Here is an 18086-nt window from a genome sequence, read left to right as displayed (position 1 = left end):
AAGAGGCCCATGATCACTCTGGATGAACTGCAGAGATCTACAGCTGAGGTGGGAGACTCTGTCCATAGGACAACAATCAGTCATATATTGCACAAATCTGGCCTTTATGGAAGAGTGGCAAGAAGAAAGCCATTTCTTAAAGATATCCATAAAATGTGTCGGTTAAAGTTTGCCACAAGCCACCTGGGAGACACACCAAACATGTGGAAGAAGGTGCTCTGGTCAGATGAAACCAAAATTGAACTTTTTGGCAACAATGCAAAACGTTATGTTTGGCGTAAAAGCAACACAGCTCATCACCCTGAACACACCATCCCCACTGTCAAACATGGTGGTGGCAGCATCATGGTTTGGGCCTGCTTTTCTTCAGCAGGGACAGGGAAGATGGTTAAAATTGATGGGAAGATGGATGGAGCCAAATACAGGACCATTCTGGAAGAAAACCTGATGGAGTCTGCAAATGACCTGAGACTGGGACGGAGATTTGTCTTCCAACAAGACAATGATCCAAAACATAAAGCAAAATCTACAATGGAATGGTTCAAAAATAAACATATCCAGGTGTTAGAATGGCCAAGTCAAAGTCCAGACCTGAATCCAATCGAGAATCTGTGGAAAGAACTGAAAACTGCTGTTCACAAATGCTCTCCATCCAACCTCACTGAGCTCGAGCTGTTTTGCAAGGAGGAATGGGAAAACATTTCAGTCTCTCGATGTGCAAAACTGATAGAGACATACCCCAAGCGACTTACAGCTGTAATCACAGCAAAAGGTGGCGCTACAAAGTATTAACTTAAGGGGGCTGAATAATTTTGCACGCCCCATTTTTCAGTTTTTTATTTGTTAAAAAAGGTTGAAATATCCAATAAATGTCGTTCCACTTCATGATTGTGTCCCACTTGTTGTTGATTCTTCACAAAAAAATACAATTTTATATCTTTATGTTTGAAGCCTGAAATGTGGCAAAAGGTCGCAAAGTTCAAGGGGGCCGAATACTTTCGCAAGGCACTGTATGTAGCCTCAGAAATAAGGTTAATGAAATCAATAACTTGCTAACATCAGATAACATTCATATATTAGCCATTTCGGAGACTCACTTTTGATGATACATCAGTAGGAATACAAGGGTATAACATCTATAAAAGAGACATAAATGCTTATGGGGGGACATGTTGCTGTATATTTTACAAACACTACAGGAACAAGATCATCCACATGTATCGATCACATTTGTACTAATACTGTAGAACTTTGTTCTAAAGCTGTATCCGTACCCATTGGATGCAGTGATCACAATATAGTGGCTATATCCAGGAAAGCCAAAGTTACAACAGTTGGGCCTAAAATTGTGTATAGGAGATCATACAAAAGATTTTGCTCTGACTCTTATGTGGATGATGTTAAAAATATTTGTTGGTCTGATGTGATTGAGGAGCATCCAGACGCTGCACTTGATGAATTTATGAAATTGCTTCTTCCAATTATTGATCAACATGCACCTGTTAAGAAACTGACTGTTAGAACTATTAAGGTTCCATGGATTGATGAGGAATTGAAAAACTGAATGGTTGAAAGAGATGGGGCAAAAGGAGTGACTAATAAGTCTGGCTGCATACCTGACTGGCTTACTTACTGCAAATTGAGAAATGATGTGACTAAACTCAACAAAAAGAAGAAGAAACTTTATCATGAAAGATCAATGACATAAAGAATGATGGGAAGAAAACTTTGGAGTACCTTAAATGAAATTATGGGCAGAATGACAAATCCATCTCCATCTTTCACTAAATCAGATACTTTATTCATCACAAAACCATTTGATGTTGACAATTGTTTTAATTATTATTTTACTGGTAAAGTGGGTAAACTTAGGCAGGAAATGCCAACAACGAACAGTGAACAATTGTATACATGCATAAAAAACTCATAATGAAAGAAAAGCAGTGCAAGTTTGTATTTTGTAAAGTTAGTGTGGAAGAGGTGGTAAAATAAGTGTAATCTATCAATAATTTAACTTAGATGGAAAGCTACTGAGGATGGTAGCTGACTGTATATCCACTCCTATCTGTCATATTTTTAATCTGAGCCTAGAGGAAAGTATTTGTCCTCAGGGCTGGAGGGAAGCCAAAGGAATTACGTTACCCAAGACTGGTATAGCGGCCTTTACTGGTTCTAACAGCAGACCTATAAGCTTGCTGCCAGCTCTTAGCAAACTGTTGAAAAAATTGTTTGAACAAGTACAATGATATTTCTCTGTAAACAAATTAACAGACTTACAGCATGCTTATAGAGAAGGGCACTCAACATGTACTGCACTGACACAAATGACTGATGATTGGTTGAAAGAAATTGATAAGAAGATTGTGGGAGCTGTACTGTTAGATTTCAGTGCAGCGTTTGATATTATTGACCATAACCTGTTGCTGAAAAAACATATGTACTATGGCTTTTCAACCTCTGCCATATCCTGGATTCAGAGCTATCTATCTATGTAGCGATCGTTGTTGGAAGGTGACCAAGGTGCAGCGTGGAAGGCATTCATCATGTTTATTAATGTGAACCAGCAACAAAACAATAAAGAGTAACAAAACAAATGTGCAGCTTTGTAGTGCAAAAAGGCTACAATACAAAAACAAGATCCCACACACAACAGGTGGAAAAAGGCTGCCTAAATATGATCCGCAATCAGAGACAACAATAGACAGCTGCCTCTGATTGGTAACCATACTAGGCCAACATAGAAACGAAAAACTAGAATGCCCACCCTAGTCACACCCTAACCAAATAGAGAAATGAAAGGTTCTCTAAGGTCAGGGCGTGACAATCAAATATATCTCAGAGGGGTTTCTTTAATGGAAGCTTCTCTAATGTCAAACATGTCAAGTGTGGTGTACCGCAGGGCAGCGGTACATTTACCAATGAGCTGCCACTGACATTAAACAAAGCGTTTGTGTCCATGTATGCTGATGATTCAACCATATACACATCAGCAACCACAGCTAAGGAAGTCACTGAAACCCTTAACAAAGAGTTGCAGTCTGGTTTGAAATGGGTGGCCAGTAATAAACTGGTCCTGAATATCTCTGAAACTAAGAGCATTGTATTTGGTACAAATTATTCCTTAAGTTCTAGACCTCAGCTGAATCCGGTAATGAATGGTGTGGCTGTTGAACAAGTTGAGGAGACTAAATTACTTGTCATTACCTTAGATTGTAAACTGTCATGGTTGTAAAGATGGCGAGAGGTCTAGCCGTAATAAAGAGATGCTCTGCTTTTTTGACACCACTCTAGTTTTGGCTCTAGTTTTGTCTAATCTTGATTATTGTCCAGTCATGTGGTCCAGTGCTTCAAGGAAAGACCTAGTTAAGCTGCAACTGGCCCAGAAGACGGCCGCACGTTTTGCTCTTAATTTACTCTTAATTGTCTCTCTTGGCGAAGTGTTGAGGAGAGACTGACTGCATCACTTCTTCTTTTTATAAGAAACCTTAATGTGTTGAAAATCCCAAATAGTTTACATAGTCAACCTACACACAGCTCTGACACACACACTTATCCCACCAGATTTGCCACCAGGGGTCTTTTCACAATCCCCAAATCCAGAACAAATTCAAGAAAGTGTACAGTATTATATAGAGCCCTTACTGCATGGAACTTCCTTCAATCTCATATTGTGTGTATGCATTGATATGTAGGCTACGTGCACCTTTCATTTTTTTAAATGTAATTCTGTCCTTGAACTCTTCTTGTCTATTGATGTTCTCTATTATGTCATTCTGTATTATGTTTCATGTTCTGTGTGGACCCCAGGAAGAGTAGCTGCTGCTTTTGCAACAGCTAATGGGGACCCTAATAAAATACCAAATACCAAAATATCATTATTGTAATGTATCACAAACAGGTATACAAAGGTAGAAATATGCAATATCCTTATTTTAATGAGCTCCATCCCAAAACAAGAGCACGTTTTGTTGGTCCAGACCAGACAAAATCTGAACCAATCATAGAAGTTTGTATTTCACAAGTTTGGACATCACAGTACAAATACATTTTTAGGATGGAAAATGGTTGAAAAATGTATGTATTTGTTAATTTCTCAAAAATCTTGACTCGTTGCTTTAATTTGAAACTCAATTTGACATGTTCCTATGAATTTCACCTTGGTGCTCACGGGTCCTTTAAGATGGAAATGCCCACTACAAGCAGCAGTCTGAAAAAGGGGACTAGTAGCTTTAACAATAGTTATGGTAAGAAAAACATTACAGAAACAGCATCGTACCAATGATGCAGCAAGCCTGCAGCAACACTTCCTCTATGGCCATCTAGGGCTCATAGACTTAGAGGGGAAATACTTCCTGAAGACACACAAAGAGAGAGACATGAATCACAAGGCTGAAATATAAATCTGGGGTTTGAGAAAGTGTGTGTGTGTGTGTGTGTGTGTGTGTTCAGGAGCCCTACCTGAGGTATTCTTCGTCTGTGCGTCACCCGAAGAGTACAGGGCAGAAGATACGTGTGGTACTGGTTGAAGAAGGCACTGGCAGACAGCCACATCCAGTTCCCTGCATTTAAACTGTAGTCTGCATCCAACAGGTGCCCCTCAAACACCTGACACACAGAGGGCACAGGGAGATGCAGAGAGAAGCACAGTCAGCTACTGGAGGAGCACACCAACAACTGTAGACACCTTGCAAAGTGACCGATTTTAGAGCCAGCAGCCACGCTGCCCCACGTTTCCTCATTTTTGGTACCTTGATGCCCTCCTCCCTGTTGATCCACAGGTCTCCCCACTCCTCCCTACCCATCCTTCCCTCCCTCCAACCATACCTTGATGTCCTCCTCCCAGCTGATCCACATGTCTCCCACACCTCCATCCCTACCTTCATGCCTCAATCCCTACCTTCATGCCCTCCTCCCAGCTGATCCACAGGTCTCCTCTGGTCAGAAAGCAGGCCACAGCGTGTCTGGCCAAGTGGTGGATCCAGCCCTCCTGCCTCAGCTGAGTCATGATGGCGTTGATCCAGGTTAAGCCTGTCTGTTCCTGAGGGAGGGAGACGGGGAAAAGGACAGGGGCGTCATTGACAATCACACATGTTGTCTGAATGTTCATTTATCTGAGTTAGTGCAATTGAAATAAATTCAGGTCTTCAAAATCAACATCTAAAACGAATGAATCTATTGATAATGCAGCCACTGGGGTCGATCTACTTCGGAGTGGATTCACATGATTAAAGGGATAGTGCAATATTTACTACCCAGAGTCAAATGAACTCATGGATACCATTTGTATGTCTCCGTGTGTAGTTTGAAGAAAGTTTAAGGTAGTTTCTGGCGCCATTGCTAACTAGCGTTAGCACAATGACTGGAAGTCTATAGGAACAGCTAGCATGCATGGCAAAATTGCCTAAATGTTTCACTGTCCCTTTAAATATGAATCGGAAGCTGTAATAAAGTACCTGGCTCTCAATGTGTCTCTGTAGCAGTAGAGGCTGCTTGGGGGAGGACAGCTCATAATAATGACTGGAACGGAGAGTATAGAATGGCATCTAACCATGTGTTTGATGTATTTGATACCATTCAAACAAATCCACTCCAACCATTACCATGAGCCCGTTCTCCCCAGTTAAAGTGCCACCAACCTCCTGTGCTCTGTAGCCTCATCAAGGCATGGCTCTCTCCTTCAGGCCACAACACATCTGGCTGCCCTTCAATGCCCAGATCCTCAACAGAGGGAACCCTGTACTAACCTTCACTGTACTCCTCAGCTGCCGGGGAAGGGCACGTCCTGCAAGGGAAACATAATTATAACGTTACCACCATACAACAGGGAAGGACACTTCCTACAATACAAGGGAAACATCCATACAATGTTACCCCAGTACAAATATAAATAATGTTGGGCAGCCGTGAGTGTTATCGGATCTGTTTCTATTCTGCTCCCTTTTCCTTTTTTCAAACATCTGTCTTTAGCACAGCCTGGAGGACACGACTGCAGTGTCACAATGTTTATTTTTGTTTTCCTCCAGCCTATCACAAATGTCTAGTTTATTCCCCCTCTCCCTGGACAACAAACCCTTTCATGTTCATGTTCAAGCCCTCTCCGTGTTCCAAAGCTTCATTTCCAGCCACTAACAACAGCCAGTAGGTCTAAACTGGGCTTCGAGTCAGTCTTCAAGGCTCTTATCCCTATTCACTTTCATACTGTACAGAGAACAGTGGCACCTGTTCACATCACAGGAGAAAAGCCTGTATGTCTCCCCAGAACACTGCTCCTAGATCACATCAAACAGCAGCAGAACAGCAGAGAGTAGGGTTTTGCTGTGCTTTTGATGGCCTGACTGGCTCAGATAGTTAATCTGTATTTGAATGGGTCACAGGGCCTCAAATATATAGCACACATGCACACATAAAACAAAACACAGAGATCACTGCTCTGAAGCTTGAACAGCTGGCATTTATTGTAGATTAGAGCACCAACAGAACAAACAGAGTGCTCCCACTGAAGCACACACACAAAAGGCACCGGCAGGGTCAATCTCAGGTTATTTCTCAGTCAACTATCTCTTTAGAACATATGGACACACCCATTCCTTCCTTGGCGGGCGAGTTCACCCAACACAAGCAATCTGGCAGCAGAGAGAGGCATCTGTTCCATCAGTGACTCAATGACGCACACACGGAAATAACAACAGAAGCTGTGCCCAATCAACACTATCTATTAATGCCATCATTAGCATGCAATTAGCACAGGGAGAGAGGTTTTAATTCTCTATTATGGCAAACAGTCTTTTGGATTAAATTGTCCTACTTAGATCAAAATATTGGTTGATTATAGTAGAGGCTGTCTAATTAACTGGCACGCATTGTGTTCGCAGGAGAGGACAGTGGAGAGAAATTATGCTCTCTGTGTGCTGCTGACTGAAGCTCCCAAAGGGACCAGAAGGTCTCATACCACAATCAGAACAGAAGGAATCCCTGCAGCATATGACCCATAGAAAATAACATTAAACTGTCTGTGTACCCTATCCTTCTTCATCCCATTCCTGTTGGTGCTGAGTGGGGAACATGGAAGGTTTTATGGTGGCAACTGAAAACTGCACTTACTGTGTGACTTCTTAGTACCTGCTCAGAAAATCTCAAGTGCTTACATGTTGACTACCCGAGATGTATGGCAACCTGTAGAGCCCACATATCTGGCTTGATCTAGGTATACACTCCATAAGCGTGTAATTTTTGACACTAAGTGCTTTACTTTAACAAACCCAACACAATGGTAAATCTTAGCACTGGCGGTAGAGTTATAGGTTTGGGGGGTGTCAAAAATATTTGAGCCATTTTCACAACAGGAATTATGGATGCAGTAGCTGGTGGTGGCACGAAAGGGCTGGGTTTTGATGAATAAACAAGTTGTGGGTATGCCGAGGCTTAGCCCCTTCATTAATAAATCTTCTTAGGGATAGGCCCCTTTTTTCTCCACTTCCTGTCTGAATGACGTGCCCAAAGTAAACTGCCTGTAGATCAGGCCATGACGCCAGGATATGCATATAATTGGTACCATTGGAAAGAAAACACTTTGCAGTTTGTAGAAATGTTAAAATAATGTAGGAGAATATAACATAATAGATATGGTAGGAGAAAATCCAAAGAAAAACCAACCGGAATTATTTTTTTTGTTGAAAGACCATCCTCTTAGAAATGCAAGAGTAAGGTCATTGCTCCCTGGAGGAAATTCCTATGGCTTCCACAGGGTGTCAGCAGTCTATGTCCAAGGTTTCAGGCTTGTAAATTAAAAAACTATTAAAAAATATAAGTTTTAGTAGTGGGACACAGTCTTGTAAATTCGTGTTTGCGTGCGCCATGAAGACATTACGCACCTGCTAAAATTGGTTTCCTATTGAACATACTTCTTTCTGAAAAATAATATAATAATAATATAATAATATAATAATATAGTTTGATTACATTTTAGGGTATCTGAGGATTAAATAGAAACGTATTCTGACTTTAGGGGTAGATTTTTTGATTCCTTTCTCTGCATGTTGAATGAGTAGATTACTCAAATCGATAGCGCCAACTAAACTGACTTTTTGGGATATAAAGAAGGATTTTATGTAACAAAACAACACTACATGTTATAGCTGGGACCCTTTGGATGACAAATCAGAGGAAGATTTTCAAAAAGTAAGTGAATATTTAATCGTTATTTGTGAATGTATAAAACCTGTGCCGGTGGAAAAATATTTTGATGTGGGGCAACGTCCTCAAACAATCACATGGCATGCTTTCACTGTAATAGCTACTGTAAATCGGACAGTGCAGTTAGATTAACAAGAATTTAAACTTCCAGCCAATGTAAGACACTTATATGTACATAAATGTTTAAAATCCATAACATTTATGATTATTTATTTGAATTGCGCTCCCTCCAGTTTCACCGGAAGTTGTCCCGCTAGTGGGACAACGATCCTTAAAAACGTGCTCCATGGCTAAATATGTGGTTGCTTCAAGTTGTGTATTGACTGTCTTTTATGTATTGCGTTGTCATCAACTCCAATTCGAATGTTAGTCCGTTATAGCCTAGTTCGTTAACAAGCCTGACCCATATTCGCAAAATATTTTTGAACATGTTTGCAGTCCACATTGTTCTAAATGCATGGCTTCAATATGGAAATACATTGTTAAACATAGGCTAGAGTATTCACCTTGAAATAGGGGCTAGGCCTTCTGTAAATAGCAGTCTGGACATGGATATGCAAAACTTACTCAATAAACAAGATTCAATTCAATAGACTATTGCTAAGGCCTAAAAAAAATGCTGTCTGTTTTTTAAACTAACAACAATATTTCTCAATAGAATCAAGTCAGAACTTAATCTTAACTTGATTGCTCTTCGTCACGGATAATTTTTCTGTTGCTTCAGGAAATTCAAATGAGCCTCAAGTCTTGAGTCCCTGAAAGAGCAATTCTCTTTCTCTCCATGGAGTCATTGGGATCAGGACTTGCTATCAAAATAATTGTATCTCTCGCTCGCTTGCTCAAACGCTAGGTCTAGGTCCTATTACTGCAACACTAAAATGTGCAAAAATGGATCTGAAATGCAGCCATACACATTAACAACCATCGTTTTAAAAATACAAGTTAGATATTGGTCTAGTCTACGACATACAAGTGTCAAGTGTATCAAAATTCAATTGTGGCCTAGGTTGGTCTAGTGGTTAGAGTCAGCGTGGGTTTGATTCCGGCCCACACCCTTCTGGCACAATTAACTCAGTCCCCCCCGATTGACTTGATTCCTTTACACATTTAAAATATGGACAGTCTATGGATTTAACCCCCGGTCTTGATAAGAAATGACCATACCAGACACTTTTGTCTAAATAGGAAACAAATAAATGAATAACAGTAAGCTACGCCAACAGCTTCTATTCATACAAAGTGTGGGATAAATTGCCACAGTAGATTTGACGTGGTAAACCAGGAAACACTTTATTTGTATTGTACAGAATGCTTGCCATATAGATAAATCACCCTTATTCTGTTCCAAAGGGACTAAGTTGTTCCGATTACAATACTAGCCAGAGGATGAACATATCTTGAAAGACTTTGGTTGCAAGCAGGACTAACGTTAAGGTAACACTGACATCTTTTAGGAAGCGGTAATGAGGTGAACAATAATGGCTGCAATTGAGATCAGCTGTGCGAGTGAATTTAGCACGCACAGTTTAACGATCAGATGTAGATAATCTTGTGCCATTGATGGTTTCAATAGGCGCCTTGCTGTTTGATTATATTCCAGTAGGCTACATTCTGTAGGCCATCGTTAGCCTATCCATTGTTACATAACGAAAGGTGTGAAATACGATAATAGACTAGCCTACTGTTTGTGTTTCCCTGGCTGAGTTGATGAGCTGATATGGGCTATCAGTTGATTGACAGATGTAGGCCTAATGTAGTACGATAAACTTTCCTCCAGTGTGGATGCTCGCCCACGTTTTATAGTTAGACTATGTATAACTTGTCAATATAATTATGGGCTTTGGTGTGGATGGAAAGCCTGTATTGTGTGGCGTTAATATTTATAAAGTAATATTTATATTTGTAAAGTTGTCAAGATGTTCATGCACTTGAGCCCATCCAAAGATGATTTTGTTGATCTGTGACACTTTTCTTTGATGTCCAAATTATTAGACTATTCGTTTCACTTCTTGGAAAATGTAAATAAACTCAATGAACTTGTGGGCCTAATGTGGCTTTAGGCTGGTCACTAAATGGCCCAGCACTCACGAGGCTCAGAGCCAGGGGGCGCGCTGTTTATACCACTGGGTCACGGCGGTTCACAATGCTCAAGCAAGGACTAAGAATACTATGAATACTGATGACCCAAACCATAGCCCTGACCTTAAGCCCTGAATGCCTAAACTGTTAACCTTCGAGTGGTTTCTGTTTTTACCATGTAACCACGCGGAATTAATGCATCAAAAATAGACGTTCTTTCATGAGTCAAAGGCCAGTAGGACGGATTTGAACCCATGCCGACTCTGGCATATGTGTGCTGGGTTCAGTGGCTGTAACCGCAAGGTCACACAGGCACTAAGGCAACCAAAGTAATGTAACGTATTGCTTGCCTTCAACACATAATAAAACAATTGATACAAAAATTAAACAGATTTTCCCTCACGAAAAATACATCTACCCCCTGCAAATATGTCAATGTATTATAATCTAAATAAGAATTCACACGAGATACGCATGTAGCCTACATAAGGTACAATGTAGCTACAGTACTGTAATGAATACAATCATCGCTTCCACCTGCCCCCTGGCGGCAATTCTAAATATTTCTTCAGATATTAAAATCCTCCTGCTGCAGGATTATTTTCCTCCTGCAATGAAAGAGGTCAAATTAAGATCTGACATCTGTAGGCCTAAGGGCTCTTCGGCAGGAAGCATGTATGTTTGTCCTATCATTGAATATAGTTTATTAAATATTATAAACTGTGTGGTTCGGGCCCTAAATGTTGATTGGCTGAAAGCCGTGATATATCAGATCGTATACCATGGGTATGACAAAACATTCATTTTTACAGATCTAATTATGTCGGTAACCAGTTTAGAATAGCAATAAGGCACCTCAGGGTTTGTGGTATATTGCCAATAAACCATGGCTAAGGGCTGTACCGAAGCACTCACTGTTGCATCGTGCGTAAGAAAAGCCCTTAGCCGTGGTATATCGGCCAAATAGGCCTAGTTATAACAAACATGTAGCCAATCAGATTTTTTTTAAAAATTGGATTTAACATGGAAACATTTGTCAACACACGTGTTCGAGCCATGGACAATTGAACATTTGCCAAACATTATAATAAGAATAGCCTACCATCGCCGTAGATATGGCCTGTTAGTGACTTTGTCACGTGAAAGGTAAACAAACAAACAGGACAATAGTCTAGGCTACAAGCAGATTCAGCACCACGGACAGCCATCGGTATTCCCCTGACTTGACAGATCCAATAGGTGAAAGTGGAAGATGCAAATTTTTTAACAAAATGATAAAGGAAAAACAATAATCAGTCTATTGTAATAACTTGATGCTCCTAAACAGACTTCCTACAGTCACTGACACCTTTCATTCAATGACTATTCCACTTAAAGGCCGAATGAAGCCCAACTTTTCAAGCTGCATGGACACATATGTTTTTCTAAAATAATGTCCAATATTAAAAACTGGAATATGTATTTATAAAGCCCTTTTAACATCACCCGATATGTCACAAAGTGCTATAGAGAAACCCAGCTGTAATGGATCTCGTCCTCCTCTTCTGAGGAGGAGTTGCGAGAAGGATCGGAGGACCAATGCGCAGCATGGTAAGTGTCCATAATGTTTAATCAAAACACAACAGAACACTGGAACAAAACAATAAACGTGAATAAACGAAACAGTCCCGTGTGGCAACAAGCACTGACATGGAAGACAAACACCCACAACTCAAAAGTGAAACCAGGCTACCTAAGTATGATTCTCAATCAGGGACAACGATTGACAGCTGCCTCTGATTGAGAATCATACTAGGCCGAACACAGAAATCCCAAATTATAGAAAAACAAACAGACAACCCACCCAACTCACGCCCTGACCATACTAAAACAAAGACATAACAAAGGAACTAAGGTCAGAACATGACAGTACCCCCCCCCCCCCCCCCCAAAGGTGCAGACTCCGGCCGCAAAACCTAAACCTATAGGGGAGGGTCTGGGTGGGTGTCTGTCCGCGGTGGCGGCTCTGGCGCGGGACGTGGACCCCACTCCACCATAGTCTTTGTCCGCCTCCTCAACCGCCTCCGTGGCCTCTTTCGAGCGGCGACCCTCGCCGCCGACCTCAGACTAGGGACCCTAACAATGGGTCCCGGATGGACGGGAGATTCCGGCAGCGCCGGACGGACGGGAGACTCCGGCAGCTCCGGACAGGCGGGAGACTCCGGCAGCGCCGGACGGGCGGGAGACTCCGGCAGCGCCGGACGGCACCGGATAGACCGGACGGTGGAGGCGCACTGGAGGTCTCGAGCACCGAGCCTGCCCAACCCTACCTGGCTGAATGCTCCCCGTATCCAGGCCAGTGCGGCGAGGTGGAATAGCCCGCTCTGGGCTGTGCTGGTGAACCGGGGATACCATGCCTAGGTGTGGTGCCATGTACACCGGCCCGAGGAGACGCACTGGAGACCAGATGCGCTGAGCCGGCTTCATGGCACCTGGCTCGATGCCCACTCTAGCCCGGCCGATAGTAGGGGCTGCAATGTACCGCACCAGGCTATGCACACGCACCGGGGACACCGTGCACCTCACGGCATAACACGGTGCCTGCCCGGTCCCTCTCTCTCTCCGGTAAGCACGGGAAGTTGGCGCAGGTCTCCTACCTGACCTCCCCCCAATACATTTTTGGGGCTGCCTCTTGGGCTTCCTTGACCACCGTGCCAACTCCATTCTCCGGTAACCCTCCTCACATAGTTCCAGAGAATCCCAGGCGGGCTCCGACACTCTTCCTGGGTCGACCGACCACCTCTCTATTTTGTCCCATGTTGTAATATAGTCCAGATCTCGCTGCTGCTGCTGCTGCTGCCCGTTACCACGCTGCTTGGTCCTTTGTTGGTGGGTGTTTCTGTAACGGATCTTGTCTTCCTCTTCTGAGGAGGAGTAGCGAGAAGGATCGGAGGACCAATGCGCAGCATGGTAAGTGTCCATAATGTTTAATCAAAACACAACAGAACACTGGAACAAAACAATAAACATGAATAAACAAAACAGTCCCGTGTGGCAACAAGCACCGACACGGAAGACAAACACCCACAACTCAAAAGTGAAACCAGGCTACCTAAGTATGATTCTCAATCAGGGACAACGATTGACAGCTGCCTCTGATTGAGAACCATACTAGGCCAAACACAGAAATACCAAATTATAGAAAAACACACCCAACTCACACCCTGACCATACTAAAACAAAGACATAACTAAGGAACTAAGGTCAGAACGTGACACCAGCCTAAAACTCCAAACAGCAAGCAATGCAGATGTAGAAGCACGGTGGCTATGAATAACTCCTTAGAAAGACAGGAACGTAGAGAATAACCAGACTATGAGGGGTGACCAGTCCTCTTCTGGCTGTGCAGGGAAGAAATTATTACAGTACATGGCCAAGATGTTCAAGACGTTCAGAAATGACCAGCAGGGTCAAATAATAATAATAATCACAGTGGTTGTAGAGGGTGCAACAGGTCAGCACCACAGGAGTAAATGTCAGTTGGCTTTTCATAGCCGATCATTCAGAGTTAGAGACAGCAGGTGCGTTAGAGAGAGAGAGTCGAAAACAGCAGGTCCGGGACAAGGTATCACGTCCGGTGAACAGGTCAGGGTTCCATAGCCGCAGGCAGAACAGTTGAAACTGGAGCAGCAGCACGACCAGGTGGACTGGGGACAGCAAGGAGTCATCAGGCCAGGTAGTCCTGAGGCATGGTCCTCTGAGAGAGAGAAAGAGAGATAAAGAGAGAAAGAGATAGAGAATTAGAGGGAGCATACTTAAATTCACACAGGACACCGAATAAGACATGACAAATACTCCAGATATAACAGACTGACCCTAGCCCCCTGACCCCAGCATAATTACTGGAGGCTGAGACAGGAGGGGTCGGGAGACACTTTGGCCCCGTCTCGACTATACCCCCGGACAGGGCCAACCAGGCAGGATATAACCCAACCCACTTTGTCAAAGCACAGCCACCACACCACTATAGGGATATCTTCAACCACCAACTTACTACCCTGAGACAAGGCCAAGTATAGCCCATGAAGATCTGCCCCACGGCATGAACCCGAGGGGGGCGCCAACCCGGACAGGAAGATCACGTCAGTACCTCAACCCACTCAAGTGACGCACCCCTCCTAGGGACTGCATGGAAGGGCACCAGTAAGCCACTGACTCAGCCCCCGTAGTAGGGTTAGAGGCCGAGAATCCCAGTGGAGAGAGGGGAACTGGCCAGGCAGAGACAGCAAGGGCGGTTTGTCACCCTACATGTCGTTTGTTGACTGTTTTGCTGCTCGTGATATTTTAATAAAACATTGGTTATAGGCTACTGATTAGACTACTGTGTGCCTCTGCTGGCAAAATGGAAGCCATAACCAATTGCGTTACTGTCAAGACTGCCAAGATTGGCTCACATTTTTAAGGACACATGTCAAATATTTCCACCCCTCTCACCTCAGCGGAAGCGAGCTGATAAGACAGGTAAATTCCGAATCCTGGCACCAGGGTTGAAAAATAGCTCGCTTTTACAAGTCGAAATTGCCAAAGAGCGCGAGTTTGACATCAGCACCGCCTTAATGGCGGCCTAAAATAGAGGCCTCAATTTGAGCAGAAGTAATAAACTGTACTCACTGGAAGTCCTGAGCTGTGATCTCTCTGGCAGGTTTGTCTGGCTCCCCCAGATTGGACAGGACGTGTAGAAACTTCTTGTATGTCAGATGTGATCCCTTCCGTTGGCCTTCAATATCCTACAGTGGGGAGAGAGAGGGGAGAGTGAGAGGGGAGAGAGGGTTAGAGAGGGGGAGGTATGGAGAGGGGGGAGAGAGCGAGGTCAGAAGACAAGCAAGGAGGGTTTACAGTTGGAGATACAAAGACACACACACACACACACACACACACAAACACACACAGATGACACACAAACACGCACACATATACACAGCCAAGAAGAAAAGCGGGCATTGAAGTACTTTGCTTTCAAACACTCACCACTGTGACCCACCTCTTGACATAATAGAGTGTGTGTGCCACGGTGGCATGTATTTTGAGTCCCTGCTCTCTGGCCATGATGCAGTGCTGCTGGTCCAGCTGGGTGTTGTGGGGCTCTATCTCAGTGTCCATGCTGAGCTGGGTGGTGCCCCACTAGGCCACCGGATGCATCACTGTCCCCTGGTAGGGCCCCTGGAGCACATACAGCCTGGTGCCCATGGCCTGGAGGCTATGGTGGAGGTCTTCCAGACACTGCAGGGCCAGGTAGAAGAACACATCAATATGATTTCAAACCAATCTGTGAGTACCGACCACTCATTTTCCAGTTCTGTTGGTGCATCTTGTTGCTATTAACGTTTCTAGATACCAACTAGTCCCTTTCATAACATATTGAGTTTCTTACAGAAAAAGAAAAGTACGGGCAAAGGACAATTCCAAATAATCAATTCATAGGTTATTACAGTGTAATTACCATGTAACCATATCATTTCTAAAATACCTGATAATGTTTAGCCTGGGTACCAGTCTGTTTTGCCATCTTTCCACTCCTTGCAGTTCCTGTCATGCTAAACATCTTTGGCGTATGACACAGAGTACAAGGAGTGGAATGTTAGCAAAACAGACTGGTACCCAGGCTAGGTAACTGTATGTGCTACTATAAACCCTGTATCAGGATACCCAAGTTAGCCCACTGATCTGCAGGAGGAATCTCCAGCGCACGGCCCCAGTGCGCATGTCCAAGAAGAACACGGGGTACACACACACACTGATGACTCCAGGGCCCCCAACCGGGACAGGTTGTCATGGAGACGCAGGCCCTTCTGGAACAGGTGGATGATTCAGTGTTGGCTGATGGTGTTATGGTTGGATCTGATTGGCTTCTTATGCAAACACACAACAGTGTGTGTAGGCTCAGCGACAATCAAGCTCTTGATTAATATTTGTAGGATATCTGTATCTGTAGGAAAAGAGTTCAATACTAGCACTTTATTTTCAAGTTATCCGAATAAAAAGCCATGTGCATCAGATTAGATAAGGAAGTGCCCCCAAAAAGGTAGGAGACCAACAGACTTTAGAGGTTAGAGTGGCAAAGAAAAGATGCTGTATCATAAAAGAATAAAGGGAACATTTTTGTCAGATCAAAGAGATGGGACATGACAATGACTAGTGCTCCAGAAAGTGTATAATTTCTTAATCTATGCTCTAATCTATGCTACGAAATTGGGGAGAAAAAAGGGGTAAAATTCAAAAAAAAAAAAATGTCAATTTTTGTCCATTAAAATAACATCAAATTGATAATTAATACAGTGTAGACATTATCAATGTTGTAAATGACTATTGGAGCTGGAAACGGCTGATTCTTTATGGAATATCTACATAGGCGTACATGGGCCCATTATCAGCAACCATCACTCCTGTGTTCCAATGGCACGTTGTGTTAGCTAATTCAGGTTTATCATTTTAAAAGGCTAATTAATATTTAGAAAACTATTTTTCAATTATGTTAGCACAGCTGAAAACTTTTGTGCTGATTAAAAGAAGCTATAAAACTGGCCTTCTTTAAACTTTAAATGCATCAGCATTTGTGGGTTCGATTACAGGTTCAAAATGGCCAGAATCAAAGATCTTTCTTCTCAACCTCGTCAGTCTATTCTTGTTTTGAGAAATTAAGGCTATTCCATGCAAGAAATTGCCAAGAAACTGAAGATCTCATGTACTACTTCCTTCACAGAACAATGCAAACTGGCTCTAACCAGAATAGAAAGAGGAGTGGGAGGCCCCGGTGCACAACTGAGCAAGAGGACAAGTACATTAGAGTGTCTAGCTTGAGAAACAAACGCCTCACAAGTTCTCAGCTGGCAGCTTCATTAAATAGTACTGTCACGTTCTGACCTTAGTTCCTTTGTTTTTGTCTTTGTTTTAGTATGGTCAGGGCGTGAGTTGGAGTGGGCAGTCTATGTTTGTTTTTCTATGTTGGTTTTTGAGTTCGTACTAGTATGGTTCTCAATCAGAGGCAGCTGTCAATTGTTGTCCCTGATTGAGAATCATACTTACGTAGGTAGCCTGGGTTTCACTTTTGGTTCGTGAGTGTTTGGGCCACACGGTACTGTTTCGGTTTTGTATATTCACGTTGTCATTTATTGTTTAGTGTTCTGAGTTTTAATTAAACATCATCATGAACGCTTACGACGCTGCGCTTTGGTCCGATCGTTACTCCTCCTCAGACGAAGAGGAGGAAATCCCTTACAAGTACCCGCAAAATACCAGTCTCAACATCAACAGTAAAGAAGCGACTACGGGATGCAAAGAAAAAGCCATATCTCAGACTGGCCAATAAAAATAAAAGATTAAGATGGGCCAAAGAACACAGACACTGGACAGAGGAACTCTGCCTAGAAGGCCGGCATCCCGGAGTCACCTCTTCACTGTTGACGTTGAGACTGATGTTTTGCGGGTACTATTTAATGAAGCTGCCAAAATGTAGAAAAAGTCAGCGGGTCTGAAAACTTTTGGAATGCATTGTTTACCCATTTTTTTTGTGTGTGTGCCTGTTTTGCATGTTATTTTGGATTAATGTGTCACATCAGTATGCAAACAACGGGTCTCTTTTGTTCTTTCTTGAGTAAGGCAGCTCCAAAATGCAAGTGTTTCAGCCTAGCTCAGTGCTTTCTGTGGTGGAGGGGCAGCCCGTGGAAAATACAGAGCGTAGGTGTTGGCAATCTTCTATAGTTGCACCGTGATTGGCTCAGTGCTCTGTTACTCACAGGGACACAACGTCAATGTAAATTTTACATGGTGAGCTAGAA

General features: G+C 43.0%; 1 protein-coding gene across 1 annotated transcript; it reads right to left on the bottom strand.

The window, feature by feature from the left end:
• Positions 1-4309: 4309 nt before the first annotated feature.
• LOC110493204 (cryptochrome-2) lies at positions 4310-16118 on the bottom strand (the record flags this gene model as incomplete). The annotated part of the gene is given in 11 exon segments (XM_090204186.1): positions 4310-4352; positions 4459-4514; positions 4516-4605; positions 4898-5038; positions 5454-5517; positions 5633-5782; positions 14923-15019; positions 15022-15038; positions 15293-15530; positions 15975-16047; positions 16050-16118. Coding segments are annotated over 11 exon segments (1038 nt in total), but the record flags the coding sequence as incomplete, so codon positions are not given.
• Positions 16119-18086: the final 1968 nt, after the last annotated feature.

The sequence above is a fragment of the Oncorhynchus mykiss genome, chromosome 17, assembly GCF_057628025.1.
Source record: "Oncorhynchus mykiss isolate SJ-2025 chromosome 17, ASM5762802v1, whole genome shotgun sequence".
Classification (NCBI taxonomy): Eukaryota; Metazoa; Chordata; class Actinopteri; order Salmoniformes; family Salmonidae; genus Oncorhynchus; species Oncorhynchus mykiss.
This window is presented reverse-complemented; position numbering and strand designations above follow the sequence as displayed.